The sequence below is a fragment of the Cryptomeria japonica genome, chromosome 10 (genome assembly GCF_030272615.1).
Source record: "Cryptomeria japonica chromosome 10, Sugi_1.0, whole genome shotgun sequence".
In the NCBI taxonomy this organism is placed as follows: domain Eukaryota; kingdom Viridiplantae; phylum Streptophyta; class Pinopsida; order Cupressales; family Cupressaceae; genus Cryptomeria; species Cryptomeria japonica.
This window is the reverse complement of record NC_081414.1, coordinates 172,231,138-172,247,826: the sequence shown is the minus strand read 5'-3', so window position 1 is coordinate 172,247,826 and position 16,689 is coordinate 172,231,138. Positions and strand designations below refer to the sequence as shown.

General features: G+C 36.0%; 2 protein-coding genes across 5 annotated transcripts; both read right to left on the bottom strand.

Annotated features, from left to right (window-relative positions):
• Positions 1-3,571: 3,571 nt before the first annotated feature.
• On the bottom strand, positions 3,572-7,531 carry LOC131047635 (uncharacterized). Its single transcript, XM_057981413.2, has 4 exons — positions 7,202-7,531; positions 4,468-4,549; positions 3,909-4,244; positions 3,572-3,804 (listed from the first exon to the last, which is right to left on the bottom strand). Exons 1-4 carry the CDS (start codon positions 7,529-7,531, stop codon positions 3,668-3,670), a joined length of 885 nt encoding a protein of 294 aa, XP_057837396.2. The 3' UTR covers positions 3,572-3,667.
• Positions 7,532-14,559: 7,028 nt separating this feature from the next.
• LOC131047650 (protein VACUOLELESS GAMETOPHYTES-like) lies at positions 14,560-16,435 on the bottom strand. 4 transcript variants are annotated; one of them, XM_057981439.2, is made up of 7 exons: positions 16,301-16,435; positions 16,041-16,211; positions 15,782-15,955; positions 15,513-15,683; positions 15,254-15,427; positions 14,999-15,167; positions 14,560-14,907 (listed from the first exon to the last, which is right to left on the bottom strand). In XM_057981439.2, exons 1-7 carry the CDS (start codon positions 16,376-16,378, stop codon positions 14,768-14,770), a joined length of 1,077 nt encoding a protein of 358 aa, XP_057837422.1. In that variant the 5' UTR covers positions 16,379-16,435; the 3' UTR covers positions 14,560-14,767. The 4 variants fall into 4 exon arrangements, with proteins under 4 accessions (XP_057837422.1, XP_057837425.1, XP_057837423.1 ...); XM_057981442.2 differs by having other exon boundaries at positions 14,999-15,164; XM_057981440.2 differs by having other exon boundaries at positions 15,254-15,424.
• Positions 16,436-16,689: the final 254 nt, after the last annotated feature.

Sequence of the window (16,689 nt, the reverse complement as noted above, 5' to 3'; positions counted from 1 at the left end):
TTAAACATACATGATGGACCAAGGACACCAGGTATGGGTTTGTCACTAATTCTAGCAGTAATCTATAGTTGTCCATCAGGTGCATTCTTTAATATATCACTTGAGGCAAAGGTGATATTAGGTTCATGTTTAGGCTTAGTTTTCTCTTGCTTAGGACAAGGTTCTATCACATTCACTACATTTTCAACTTGATTGGACTGTACATTGGGTTTTATATAGATATGATTTATGAGGCTTAGTGAAATTTAGTTGAGCATATGGAAAAGATGTATCCCCATTTTTTGGGAAAGCAACAGAGTAAAAAACCAGTTAAGTGCTTGTTGCTTTGAAATTGTAGACATCATTTTGTTGAGTATATATCTATTAAAGGTATATGTGAAAAAGAATAAGAAAGGCATGAATATTAAAGTAGAGTAGAAAGGGTAGGTAATCCAACTAGGTGCAAAGTCAACAACAAGGAGAATCAATAATCAAACTTTAAATCTTTTTTAAATATAATTCTTTATTTTTTTAGAAAATACTATTTTTCTTTTCTTTTTTCGACTCTCCAAAAAATCAATGAACACCTCTTACATTTAAATCTATAGCCTCTTTTGACCTTATTAACTATTTTTTCAAATATGCATAATATCTAATTTTTGACAAACTTTTTTTTTTCTTAAAAATATTCAATAATACCAAAGTCAATTTATTTATTTTTAAACACCACTTCATTTTTAATATAAAAAACAATATCTTTAAACCTCCTTAAATACATCTTACCTACACTTACAACAACCAAAATGTTCGTAGAGCCACTCAATTTCAAAATCATTAGTTTCAGGAATGCTTTCAAGTCAATTTCATGTAGAACAACCAAAATACACGTACAACAACTCAATTTCAAAATCAAGTTAAAGGCAGATTGCAATTGGTCTTCTGCCATGGCACCAATGGTACTATTCTATTCGTATCCTTGAGAAATCTCCCACTTATCAAATAGAAACTAACTCAGCCAAGATGCCTCTAATATTTCCGATCAAACACCAAGATCTAGGGTAAGAGAGTACAAGAAATGAGAAGAGCTTTTTTTATTACCAATGTTGGATCAAATACCATGATTCATGATAAAAAAGAGAGAAAATATTTTTTCTTATCATAAATGTTTTGGATCATACCAAGATCCATCATCAGAATAAAAAAGACAAAAGATAACAAGAAAAATGAGAAGACTGTTTTTAATTATCAATACATCCATCATCATTTAATAAGAAAGTATGGAAAAAAATCTGATAATAATTCATGATGTTTGATCCAAAACACTAATAATAATAAAAAATTCTTACATAATCAAATCCTTGAAAAATCTCCCACATAATGAGATAAAAACTAAGTCAGCCAAGGCTCCTCGAACATTTCGGATCAAAGCTAGCTAGCTAGCATGGATGAAAACTAAAAGACCTAGTCTTAGGTGGCATATATTTCGACTTGCAACATCAGTCACGCATCCGTGGAATACGTGTAGACCCTATGGGAGTTGTTGTACAGAGGTTCCTGGTAGTCTTTCTCAGAAGTCCCCTCATCCTCCTCTACACGGCGAAAGTAGGTCGGTGTAGACTTTTAGAATCAATCGTTCAACATACGTTGGAATTTTACTAATTTTTCAAGTCTGTCCAACACGACGGAAACTTCTCCGCAAATCATAGCAAAGACTTAGACTTATACACTGCATGTGATTGTTGTACAAATATTACTGGTAGTTTTTCTCATAAGTCCTCTCATCCTCCTTCACAGGGCGAAAGTAGGTCAGTATAGATTAGAACAAGTCATTCAACATACGTTGGAATTTAGGTCACTATAGATTAGAACCAATCATTCAACATACGTTGGGATTTAACTAATATTTCAAGTTCGTCCAATGCAAGGGAAACTTCTCTGCAAATCATATACCAATACTCTATCTTCTATAGTGTGGACCCAACAATTTTCTTGTCATTTTATCTGTATACTATATAGTGGCAATCGATTTGTCAAGATCATAGGAGCAATCAAAATTGTTGAGACCGTCATTTGAGCTAGTTGAGTGGTTAAGAACACGATCACTTTCACCTTACGAAGATACAATGTAGGCTATGTAATGAATGAAATAAAAAACCGGCTTGAATTGGCAAAACCATTGGTGTTTTAATTGCTTGCTGTTAAGCAAGAAATGAAAATTAAATGTCGTTGGCTTAGCCAAGTGATAAGGAAAACAAAGAGCTCTTTTCGATGGTAAATAAATAAATAATACCAGATTTAATTTTTGAATATATGGTTTGCCATAATAAAAGTATTTTATAAAATGATGAAAATAGATAATTTAGAGTTGTTTAGTTTTATGTGTGGTTTGATTATGTTGAATTATACATTGTCTTTCTATAATCTAAAATGATGATATGCTATTATATATATATTTCTATGATGTTTTGTGAGACGTCAAATTGATATTTTCTTTGATCTAGAGAGAAAACATGGTGTAAAATCACTTTGAATTGATTGTGTGTCACAAATTGACCCATTAAGTTCACAAATCAAAATATTGATTCACATCATTTTTGTTTGTATTTGACAATAGGCTATTGAGGTTTTCAAACACCTTTGAGGGGCTTGATACGTAGGGTTTTTTCTTCTTTAGTCAAACTACTAAGTAAGTTGGTTAAACAACTTGTGAACAAAAATTGAAGACATCAAACAACCCTACAAATTGTCTATTTGTCACTAAGCATGCATCTGATAATGTGATAGTGAATTCTTAATATGTACTCCTTAAGTGACAATGGAAGAAGTGAAATTTCCTCATTGTGTTAAAAATAAATCAATTATTTTCTAATACAATACCCTAAAATACAATTTGAAATGTTTAATGGTTCAAGTTGACACAATTATTTAATGTGAGAAGGCACATTATTCTATCCTATTAAATTATTTAATATAAGACCACATGGGACAAGTCATCTTGGGCGATTGGATTGGATAGAGCATTAGGTTTCCATGGAGATTTTTAAGTACTGCACTTTAAGAAGATGAGGATACACCATATATTGAAAAAGCTTCATTTTTTTGGAGTTTTGAAATACAAACCAACTCAAATTCTACATGCATGCTCTTGTCCCAAAGTTGACCAATAATATTTATGCAATCATGAATTTTTTAAAGAAAACTTGTAGAGTTTGGTTGGATAGTTTTTATTCATAAAAATTAAATTTTTTATACTTGAAACTCAAACAAACTCAATATTTGAAGAGTACCTTTTAATTTCAAATTTATCCAACAACGCTATCATACAAACATTTTCTTTTACAATTTTTTTAAAAGTTTGAAAAAGAAGCTCATATTTTCTAAATGAAATTTCTAAAATCTAAAAAAAAATCTTACTATTGTCAAACTTAAACATCCATTTTTCAACAAACAAATAAAAACCATTTTTTAATAAGGAAGGACCCTTTTTAGAATATATGCATAAAAATAGAAACATAATATGCAATGGAATTTTTTTCATTATAATTTCAAACATCCATCTAATAATTTCAAATGTATTTTAGCATTTCACCGATCTATTCTAGATAGATGTATTCTAGCAATAAGCTTGATCTTCTGCCGTGACTCCAAAGGGACAAGTCGTATTTCAGATCGTCTGAAAATCTCCCACTTAATCAGATAAAAACAAGTCAGCCAAGGCGCCTCCAATACTTGTGGGGTCTCCCGTAATCGCTCCAACTGCCAGCTTTCCCAGAAACTTAACGCCGCGGAAAGCCATTGCGGCACCCCTATGATGATGATGTTTTTCTGTAAGAAGAAAATTTCATTTGACAGTCTGCTAGGAAAAACAAACAAATAAAATTTTAGATTTAATCAAAATCAATAAAGTCAAACTTTTATGAATTCCATACCTGGTGGCGGAGGAGGTGTTTCAACTTGGGTAGGGCGTGTAGGGGCTACTTCAACTTGGGTTTGCGGTCGGAGAAGCAATGCACAGGTGGGGTGCAGAGCGTACCCACATGAACCGCTTAAGCAATAGTAGCCGAATCCTGACACAATTTGTGCACAGTCGGAGCAACGCATCTGACTTTCACCGGGAGGTCGCTTTTGGAATTGGACCCAGATTCCGTTAGCACCATGGAAACTGTGGTGCAAAACTCGAGGAGCCGTGGTGCAGCATTCATGCAGATCAAAATTGCAAGCAGCGCACCTATAGCCGTTCCCATGCCCTCTCTTTCCACAACCGTCTCAAGAGAACCCATATGGATATCGAACATAGCTGAGAAAGTGCTCTGGGTGGCTCGGATGCTGTATGGGCTGCTACATACTTAACAAGAGTCACTAACATGTCGTATGTAAAGATAAATAAGACAATAGTTGTATAACAGAAAAGATTGAGTGCGTACCCTTTCTTCAGCCATTCTAACCGTGGCACAGGTTATTTTCAGATAAAATTTGCAGGCAGCACACCTATACCCATGACGACGGCCATCCTTTCCGCAACAGCTGCATGTATACCCACCTTCACATAGAAAATAGCTGAGGCTATGGCCTAGGTGGCTCGGATGCTGTATAAGAGATACAGAGCAATACCACAAGGAGTATAAGACATCACTCATCTTGAGGAACAAAGTCCCCAATATTAGGATCTTAACTCACTCAAACATATGCAAGAGCACACAAAATAAAAAGGATGAGACAAACAACACAAGACAAAGCACGAGAGACACACTACAAAAACAAAACACAAGACCACACATCAACTAGCCATAGAGACCTCGATACAAACGTCTCAAACAACTAATTGAAACACAAAGACAAATGCCATCACATAAACACGAGCAATCACATAAAAGAAAAAAGCTAACATCATCCATGAACCATCAATAGCAAAACTATGGGTTCATGAGAGGAAGGAGAGAGAGGACATGAATACACACTTTGGTGATCCATGAGAAGAAAGGCGAACAAGAGAGAAAACATGGATATCTCGCCCCTAAAACTAGGTGATCCATGGAGAGAAGAACATGGAAATCTATCCCCCAGAGTTTGTCTAGGTGATCCATGTAAGGGAGGAGAGTGATAACACTATTAGTTCCACCCAGCCTCAAGCGTGTGTGTGTGCAAGTGAGGTTCGAAGCGCCTCATAGGAGTCTATGCCCGAGTACGCTACAACCTGTATAGAATGTATAGTACAAGTGTCAAGAAAGGTGTGATATCTCGCGCTAAGAGTTTGTGCTCTGGTTTTGAGAATAATCAACCTGCATAAGAGCAAAGTAGAGTCATCTCGCTCTAAGAGTTTGTGCTCTGGTTTTGAGAATGACCCACTGTACAAGGAAAAAGTGAAGACATCTCGCTCTAAGAGTCTATGCTCTGGTTCTGAGAATGACCCACTATATAGGGAAAAAGAAGCATCATCTCGCTCTAAGAGTCTGTGCTCTGGTTTCAAAAATGACCCACTGTATAAGGAAAAAGTGATGACATCTTTCTCTAAGAGGCTTCCCTCGGGTTCCAAAAATGTCCTATTGTACAATGCACGAGAGAAGTATGGTACAAAGAAGTAGTGTGGGTGCCCCCCTTAAGATGTCAACATAGGCCAATGTTGATATCTTAAGGAAAATAGAACAAGGATACCTACCTTCATCACAAAGAAGATATCCGCTATGCAACAATGTCATAAATCCAAGCAAGAGAGGGAATAATCTTCAAGCAAGGATAAGATAGTTGAAAAAGAGACATCTTGTTGTAAGTGTAAAGGAGATCCTTGGAGGAGAAGAGATCTTTGTTCAAAAGACATCTACCCCCAAGAGGATTTGTCTTAGACAAACATAACATCTTCTAGAACGAATCGCAAAAGAGAACAAGAATTCAATCCTTCCTCCTATTGCTAGGTGAAAGAGATTCTTGATAAAGGATGACTCACTTTTAACCCAATGGGGATGGGTTGATTCATTATAGATGTACTTTACCAAGTGTGAAAGAGATTGTAGTCAAGGACTTACACCTCTTGTATAAGAGAGAACCCTTGAGTGAACAACAACAATTCCACACAAGGAATGGCATCAAGTAATAAAACTCACACCATCCACAACATAGGAAAGAGTGGATCCTTAGAAAGAGAGAGAGAGAGAGAGAGAGAGAGAGAGAGAGAGAGAGAGAGAGAGAGAGAGATCATTGCCCTCCAAGTGTAGGAAAATGAGAAGAATTACACAACTTCTAGAGAGAGACTACTCATAAGAGACGTATCATTTTAAGCAAGGAATACATCCTAACCAAGAAACAAACATGCACTCACATGGAGGATAACTCCATTCAAGAAAGGACATCAAGTTATTAATAACACAATAGAAGAGGTAATTTGCAAAGAGAGAGAAAGAAGAAGGAGGTTCACCAAAGTTCTCTAAGGAGAGACTGTTCATAATAGATGTACCATTTCAAGCAAGGAAAAGATCCCACTCATGGAATAGACATGCGTTCGCATGAAGGAATACTCCATGCAAGAAAGGACATCAAGTTTATGAATAATGTACTCCACAAAGAAAATAGTGAAACGTTAGAAATAGGAAAAGGATTATTCTTGCCCCCCAAGCATACAGGCAAGAATAAATAGACTATTACATTTCTTGCTAAGTATGATTGCACCTAAAATTGTACCACAACGAATGACAAGGAGCCCGCAATAGGTATGCTAACTATGTCACATAGTGAGGAGCAACATAATAGGAACTTGATTGTTTTCATTAATTAAAAATAGGTTTTTGAAAGGAACCCAGAACCTTGTTAAAAAGTAGGAGAAAGATAAAGCATAAAAGAGGCATAAAACAATAGTGCCTGATCACCCATACATAGAACAGTTCCCAGTCAAAACAAAAAGGGAACACAAGACAAAGGAAGCAACACTAGACAACAAAAGGAAAGCACAAAGACAACACATGGACAACTAAATGTTTCTCATAAGTTCTTCAACATGAACCACCATCCGCTTCATATTGATTGCATAATTTTTCATTTTTTCCAGCTCTTTTTCCTTGATATCAACCTATTTTCGAGTGTTGGCCCTTGTTCTTTTTTTGTGACCCTTCTTCTCCATCTGATCCTTATCATCCTCCTTGCCTTTAATCTATTCAAATTTATTAATCAGGATGTTAATATGGTCAATAGTGGCCTTAAGGACGTGGAAGTTTTGCTTGGCAATCCTCTTCACAGTAAGCTCCATCCTATCCACTCCGTTGACCAGATTGTTTAGGTTAGTATCCAGACCCTTAGCATCTCTATTGCCTTCTAGCTCCTTCACCTTCTTTTCCATTTCTAGAATTTTACTAACCATGGCCTCAACTGCTTCAACCTTGTTAATAGCAACCATTATTTCTTTTACATTTTCAGAGAGAGGCTTCTTGCACATAGTAGCCTTTTTTATCACATTGAGGTCAGTCTTCAAGTCACTAATCTCTTTCACCATTTTGCTAATGACCTCACAAAAACCCTTGATGCTGTCATTACCAATGTCACCATGACAGTCATTTTGATTTCCCATGTTGTTCTCCTAACCCTCATTCTGCATTCTCTGTGTGCTCAAGTTCTCCCCATGATCACCATCCAGCATTTCATCTTCCTCCTTACCCTTCTTATTATCGGTTTTTTCACCCTCAGTATCCTCATCAGAAGAAATAATAATCTTCCTTTTTACCTTCTTTATCCCCTTACGGGTCTTCTTGGTCCTTTGGGTTTGCTTACCCATACCCTTTCTCTTCTTGATTTTTATGAATTTATCATCAAAATACTCGTCCTCAGAGTCCAAAAGGTCAGAATCCACAACAGTCCCCTTGATCTTTCCCTTGGTCTTCCCCTTTGTTGCTGAAATCCTCAGACTCACCTTCAGTTTCAGAGTAGAGATTGAACCAACTATTCTCACTTTTAGTATCATCATCCCTAATTTTTTTTCCTTTACTAATGGGTTTCTCAATAGTTTTCCCCTTCAACGGCTTATAAACTAAAACCATTAAACCCTGGTGGAGGGCATGGTCTCTTTGAGAGTCTTTCTACACTTCTCTAATAGTATGATCCATAGGAACTTGAATGTTATTTTAAATGATCATGATGAATATGCCATTCATTATCAGATGTTATTTTTAACATGCCTAAATCAATGTAATGTTGTATTTATGTTTTCAAAGCTTGACACACATTAGTAGAATGACCATGGGTTTGATGATATTTACAAAAAGAAGAATTTTGAGAATGTTGTTTATGTTTTCTTCTTTGTTTAGGGCAAAGAGGATATATTAAGTTGGAATTTAGAAGATTGGTCAACACATTTTCTTGTTGTAACTCAAAATTAGAATCAGAAGGTGTGGATTTACAAGACAATGGAGAAGAAGATGTGGACAAAGGAAAGTGTGATTTCTCATGAATTTGTTGCTCACATTCAAGCATTCATCCATTGCATCCATGTGCATATTCAAAAGAGGGTTCACTCGTAGGGGGAATAGGATTGAAGTTTAAAGAGGCCCAAACAATTTCAAGATTTTTGTTAAGAAAAAAATTTGGAATATGAAATTCAAGCATCCTAGACTTTCTAGAAAAGATAGGAGTGAAATCTAAAGACCCCCAATCATCCTCTTAGAGTTCTTCTTTAGGAAATTATTTGGTAGGAGATGGTGTATTTGAGTGAATTGAAGAGAGGATTGTATGAACTAAGAAAGCATATGATGCTTCACTTATGTTCTTGTCAACTACGTTCTCATCAACTACCTCATTAGTATATGTGTAAGGCACATCATGATAACCAGGAAGAATTTTTGGTTTCCTAGGAACATGAATGGAATTGATTTGATTTTTGTTAGGCTCTTGATTTTTGGGAGAGAGAGCATTATGATGAGAAATAATATCTGCCAAATAATCCTTATGAGGGAGGTACTTTTTAGGAGAAGAAGGAACACAATTCTCCAAAGATTCATCTTTAGGAGGGAGATCTTTGAAATAAGTGTCCATATTTCCTTTTGCACCAATGTGCCCTCATTAATGAGATCAATTTTGGGAGAGGGTAAATCATAGGTATGAATGAAAGGGAGAACTAAATTACCATCATATGCATGAAAAGGGAACATCATGAACATCTTTAATGTAACTTGAAATTGCATTAGCAAAATAAGATAAGAACTGCATATGCACTTATGTAATAATGTTCACCCCATACACACATAGAAAATTTAATAAAGGAGGGAAAATGGAATTTGAATTGCAAATTTGAAATTGTGAAATTTGCAAAATAATTGAATAATTCAAAATTGTAGGAAAAATGATTATTCAATTAAATGAACAAATTGATTGAAAGAATAATAATGCAACCTCCTAGGAAATTGAAATTTTAAAATTAGGATTATGTAAAAAAAATAACCTCTTAATTTTAAAATCATCCAAAAGAGATTAAAATTAGGGCCTATTGAAAAACCTCTTAATTTAAAAATTGAAAGTTGCTGAATTGAAAATTTGAAATTTAAAATTAGGGTTGTTCTTAATTAACCACTTAATTTTAAAATATATCTTGAAATTTGAAATGTTGAAAGTGGAGATTGTTTTTTATTTTAGAGGGATCAAAATTCAACAAAATTAGCCAATTTTATGGATTTAAGCAAATGAATATAGTCATAACAGTCTCCCGAAATTTCAAGAAAAAAGCCAGGGACTATGTTGAAAGTGCATACAATCCTCCCATTTTTTAAAGAAATTTTTAGGGATGAAAGCTACGATGATTTGAAAGCTAACCCTGAAAAAATGGTTGATTTTACGATTTCTAGATAGGCGAAATTAAGGTTTGAATGTGAAAATAGGACCCTATTAGGGTTTTTTGAAAAATGAGGAATTGAATTACAAATTTGAAAAAGGTCACACCTAATGGATAAGGCCACCTTAGATGATGTTTAGAAGACTGAAATTGGTTGAGATTGATTGAAATTTGCACAAAATCCAATTAATTTTGAAAATTAAGGTTTTAGGACCTAACCACTTAATTTTTAAATTTTGAATTTTGTAAAAAGGAGGGAAATTGAAAATTTTAATTTTAGGCAAGATGACAAGTTTGATAACAATGATAAATCTGAAAATTGAAGTAAGATCCAAATTTTGCACAAATTCAGCATCAAATCTTGAGTTTTGTAAATTGCAAGAAAATCAAACATTCAAATTTGAATTTGTTTTCGACCTTAGGAGGTGTTAAAATTGATAAAATCAACCAATTTTTTGGATTTAAGCAGAAAAATACAGTCAATTCCGTCTCCCGAAATTTTGGGAAAAAAGCCAGGGACCGTGTTGAAAGTGCACATGGTTCGACCAACTTTTTTTGAAATTTTTCAGGGATGATAGATATTATGATTTTATTACAAAATAAAAAAAATAGCTGATTTGGAGATGTCTAGATGTGTGATATTGTATGGGGGGATCTCTTCCTCAGAGGGACAATAGTCTGGGTCCTCCAGTACCTTGAGGTCACGCCAATCCTGGTGCAGTCATGGTTAGGACGAACCTTAATGAGATCCATCTAGACCATGCAACAAGTGTAAACACAATGAATGAAATAAAAGATTATGGAGGAAATGTAAAATTGAATGAATTAGATCATGAAAACTAATTACAGATAGCCGATAACATCCGGGCTTCAAGATTCAGCTCACTAGCCTGCTATATGCATGCTCAATTACAGAATTGGTTGACTCTAGACCTCCAAAGCTTGGGATATATCTTCTATAATCTCTTTGATGAATTGTGATGCAAAATAACATTGATTTATATGATCAAGAGGGATTCGTGTCGGCCCAAGAGGGATCAAATACCGAGGAACAACATCAAATGTGTAAAACACCAGGTCAGCCTCTGCCAAGGAAAATCCTTCAGAAAATCCAAACGAAGAAGTGTCGATCTAAGGGAAGGTCGGCCACATGACCAAGAACATTAGAATCCATGAACTGAAGCTTTGTAAGATACGAAAAGGATTCACAAGATTCACCAATAGCAAATAGGTGGTGCAGGAGCACCTAGGACTTAGGCAATTTGGTTTATACAATTTTGGCTTGTACTGACCCAAGCCAAGTTAGTGGTGAATATGGACTCTAGGGGAGTCCAAGAGTGAGTATTTTGTGTCAATTTAAGCCTAGGTTGAGTTCATTCTACTTAGGTTTGCATTTTTTGTGTAATTAGTGAGTTTGAGTAGGTAATTGGCCTTTTTGTTGGTCAAAAGTGTCAAAAGTTGGTAAAAGAATTAGAGAGGGTTAAATATGTCTGATACATGTTTTAAATGTCATATGTGATGATCTAAAATAGTTCCCATAGGTTGAAGAGACCAAAAGTGCAAAAATCACAAAGTTGCAAAAAGTTGTCATGACAACTTTTGTCCTGAAATTGGTTAGCGATGGAGTTAGGGATTTTCCTATTCCATTGAAGGATTCCACACATGGGAAAGCTATATTAACCCTCTCTTGCACATTTACCAAGGTTGGTTAAGTATGTGTTGTAAGTTCAACAACTAAAACTACTCCTTTTCAGTATTGTTGGCAGCATTTTGGCTTAGTTTACTCAATTTTGCAATAGAATATGGGTTGAATCCATTGATCCAGCTATCGATTGAGTTACTCTTGTGTGTCTTTATACCGTTGGTTCATTTTAGAGCTTTTTAAATACTCTACATATGTGTTTTCTTGTTCGAGTTTATAAACAACCAGTTTTGGCTTGTAAATAGCCATTTTCTTGTAAATATGGTTGCCCCATGAGTCCCACATGTGCTGCCATCACCGTTAGTTGGGACATGGTTGGAAACTTCCTGTACATTGTACATATTTAGGTTCAAATGTTGAAGAAGTTTTTAAGCATGACTGTCACCTCATTCTAGGCGAGTCTAGGAGTAACTCCACTAGAGGAAAAGAGGTGAAAACATGGAGTAAAGTGTAGGGGTGAGTGAAAAATCACCATTTCAGAGTTTGGAGGGGTCCATGGGGTTGGGGAAGACTTGTCTATGCAAGGAGGAGCCTTGAAAAATCTATTTGACATCAAAATCCCAAGTTGTTCATTCACTGTCGGTTAAAGGCCTTATAAACCCTCAAAACCCTCATTTTGGGGTTCAATTCCATAGAATCTTCTTGGTACTCCTACTATTAGGAGCATAGATATTGGAAATGATACAAGATGACCCATCTAGAAGATTAGTGATTCTGGTAGCAATGTGATTCAGATTGGAGACAATTATCGAACCTTGAATAAGTCTAGGATTCCAAAAATTAGCAATTTCTCCATAGTCACCATCCACATCAACACAATGAACACCACAATGCTTAAAAATAGCCAACTTCATCTTTAAAAGCTTTTCAGAAAGCATTTTAGTTTCTTGAATATGGCATAATCCTAGTCTATGGTCTCAAATCAGATTTGATAGGAGATCATGTTTATGGGGGTGATTTAGCCCCCTTATGTTCCATGAAATGGTTTTCATTTAGAATGATTAGGGGAGCCAATCCCCATGTCCTTAAGAGTCCATTGTGAGCCATCATAAATATTTGACTTAATTTTCTTGACTCTACTGAAGAGGTTTGGCAGTCTTCCAACCCATCTTGGTTCTGAGCCACAATCTTCTCTATACCTATTCCTAGTTTTAACCACCACAGATCCCGACGCCACCCCAACACTTGAGGAGGGAGAACTACGACGATGATTCTTAGATATAGCTTCAATAAAAGGATTAGGGTCCTCAGCCTCTGGGCCAATACCTGATGGGGAATCTAGATGGGAGGCTTCAGAGGAAGAAGAGTTCAGCTGACCCAAATTTTCTTGAGAAGAACGCATATCCACAATGAAATTCAAATTTGTTTCTGTAGATATAATGGGAAGGAAGGAAACTAGAATCACGTTATTTTGCTCCAATGGACGGGGAATCTCTCCTTGAACAGGACATTCTGGAGGTGGAGCCCCAGAATGAGCCTCCTTCAAATCACTCCCCATAACTTCCCCTTGCACCATCTAACAATCCTAACTATGAATATCTCGAGCTACTCACTTAGGAGCCTATAAACATAGAGTCCCACTAGGAAAATCCACAACAATAACTGACTCAGAAGATTTTATCCTCGAAACTTTTTTAGACTAATTCTTGGCAGGGAAGTCCCTGACCTAATTACCAACCTTCTTACAATGAAAGCTAGCAAATGGAATTGATTCATATTCCACCTTTTGAATCCATTTCCCAAGTTTTGAGTTAAAAGTGATTTCTTGGGGAAGGTTTGATGATTGCTTCATATTCACATAGATATGAGCATAGACCAATCTTGTTTTAGCAACAGTCATTGGGTCCACTGAAAGCAACTCACAAAAACAAGCGGCCAACCCACAAAAGACTTCCTCATCCCAATATTCCAAAGGGAGACCCGACAGACGAACCTAAATAGGGGCTTCATTGCAATGCGAAGTCGTTGGGTTGAAACCGGGTTCCCATTTCTTCATAGGCAAGGAGGATTTCCATATTGGCCAGATTTTTATCCACAATGCAATCCGGAATAGATATAGAACATATACCAGAAATGGGGTCTGCACTGTGAGAAACAACGGAAATCGACTTACCTTTCGGGCATGAACCAAATAAAGCTGCCCATTTCTTATTGCAGTCAGAAGCAGAAGAAGAATCTAGGCACCTGGCAAGATCACTAGGACCCTCAAAATCATGCGATCTATCGAAACTGCTGGATGAGGCATCATTGTGGCACATTGGAATGCGCTAAGTACTGCCATCCCAAGAATCCCTACTACCCCCATCAGCCTTTCCGTCCTCTTCCCCCAAGACGATTCTTGTGCTTCCTCCACCATTTCTGCCTTCACTATAATTTACCGCCTTCACTATATACTATATCATTTTATATTATATAATTTAGCACAAATATAAATATAATAAATAATCTAATATATATTATATATTTAATAATTTATAATACTAATATAAATATTTTTTATTTTTAAATATATTAATTTTAAATATATAATTTATTATGTATATATTATATATCATAATAGAAAATCTATTAATATTTTGAAAATAAAATAATATTTAAAAAATAATAATAGATATTTATAAATGAGAAATATTAAAATCTAAATTTAAATTTAAAATAAAAGCAAAAATGAAACATATTAAATATGGGACGGTGTACCAAAAATTAGTAATTGATTCGAGAGTGGTGCATGTGGATTAATGAAACAAGAGTGGTGCATGTGGATTAAAATGAAAAAGAGCAAGTACAAACACACAAGTAATGGTAAAAACAAGTTAAAAAAGTACGTAAAATCGTGAAGTAGCTTAGCAAAATGCAAAACTGGCAATGGAAAATAGTAAGGAAAGACAAAGAAATGGTAAAAATAAATTAACGGATGTGATTCTTTGAATCGTCTTGCATTTCTTTTTAATAACATTGAACCGTCGATTTTAGAAAGTAGGTCGTCCCTCTTAGATAAGGGACGCCTTCGGCGAATTAGAAGGTTTTAAATATTTATCACTACAACAATAATCAACAATGAAACCTCAAATCTCTCTTTAATAAGTTTCTATTATTTTTTCAAACAAATAACAAGTAAAAGACTTTAAAAAAATACTTTTTTTTTTTTCTTGTTTTGCTCTCCAAAAATTCAATTAATATCTTTTCCATAATTTCTTCTTCCCTTCTTTTTATACCCTTCCAAATACAAGATAATATCTGATTTTCATATAAACATTTGTTTTTTTACTTGAAAAATCTCCCACTTAATCAGATGAAAACAAGTCAGTGAAGGCTTCTGCAATACTTGTGGGGTCTCCCGTAAAGGCTCCAAAGGCCAGCTTTCCAAGAAACAGTCCACCGCGTAAAGCCATTGAGCGACCGCTACGATGACGATCATTTCTGTCTATAATATGAAAATGACAGTTTGGTCAGCAAAATAATCAAATAACGTTTTACATTAAAACAAAAGGTCCAAGTACCATAAAATTCCAGACCTGGTTGCGGGCGAGCCGTGGCGCAGCATTCATGCAGATCAAAATTGCAAGCACCGCATCTATACCCGTTCCCATGTATATACTCTCCGCAACCATCGCATTTAAACCCAACTGGATATCGAACATGGCTAAGGCAATGCCCAGAGTGGCTCGGATGCTGTATGGGCTGCTGCATTTTTAACGCAAATCACTAAAATGTCCTATAAAAGAAAAGGGAAGACAATAGTTGCATCACAGAAAGGCTTGAGTGGGTACCCTTTGTTCAGCCATATTAACTGTGGCACAGGATATATGCAGATCAATATTGCAAACAGCACACCCATACCCGTTCCCGTGCCCTTTCTCTCCGCAACCATTGCAAATAAAACCCCTTGGATATCGAACATAGCTGAGGTTATGCTCTTTGTTGATCGGATGCTCTATGACCTGCTACATCTTTAACGGAGTCACTAAAATGTCGTATAAAAGAAAAGAGAATACAATAGTTGTATAACAGGAAAGCTTGAATGGGTACCCTTTGTTCAGCCGTACTGTTCGTGGCACAAGATATATGCATATCAAATTCACAAGCAGCGCATCCATACCCGTTCCCGCGTCCTTTCTCTCCGCAACTGTCGCATTTAAACTCAGTTTTATATTTAAAAAAGCTGAGGCGGTGCTCTGCGTGGCTTGGATGCTGTATGCCCTGCTACATCTTTAACGCTAACTCACTAGAATTTCTTTAAAAAGAATAGAGAAGACAATAATTATACAACTGAAAAGCTTGAATGGTTAGTTGGTTACCCCTTCTTCAGCCATATTAACCATGGCACAGGTTATATGCAGATCAAAATTGCAAACAGCACATCCATACCCATTACCGCGCCCTTTCTCTCCGCAACCGTTGCAAATAAAACCACGTGGATATTGAACATAGCTGAGCCAATGCCCTGGGTCGATCGGATGCTGTATGTCCTGCTACATCTTTAACGCAAGTCACTAAAGTGTAGTATAAAAGAAAAGAGAAGACAATAGTTTTATAACAGAAATCTCGAGTGGGTACCTTTCTTTCTATCATATTAACTGTGGCACAGGATATATGCAGATCAAAATTGCAAACAGCGCACCCATACCCGTTACCGCGCCCTTCCTCTCCGCAATCTTTGCATCTAAACTCTCTTTTATATTTGAAAAGGCTGAGCCAATGCCCCGGGTGGCTCCGATGGTGTATGATCTGTTACGATTTTAACGCAAGTCACTAAAATGTCTTATAAAAGAAAGAAAAAGACAATAATTGTATGATAGAAAATCTTGAATGGGTACCCTTTCTTCAGCCATATTGGCCGTGGCACAGGATATATGCTGAGCAAAATTGCTCGGATGGTGTATGAGCTGCTGCATCTTCTACGCAGATCACTAGAATTTCGACGCCCAGATAGCACAGACAATTTGAGAAGAAACTAGCTATATTGCAAAATGCTTGGAGTGTGTACCATCTATATAACGGGTGCCTCCTCATGCTGATAAGTTTCTGGCAATGAAACGTGGAACCAATCACCTAGCTATTCGAGAACATTCTTTTGCCGCGAGGCAGAGATGAGACATTCAATTCTACGTCCACCGACAGAGAATTTCTTAAAACCCCATTTTTAATTGGAGTATCAAATTTGTTTTTTTGAAATATTATTTTAGCTTCATCTGTTATGATGTCA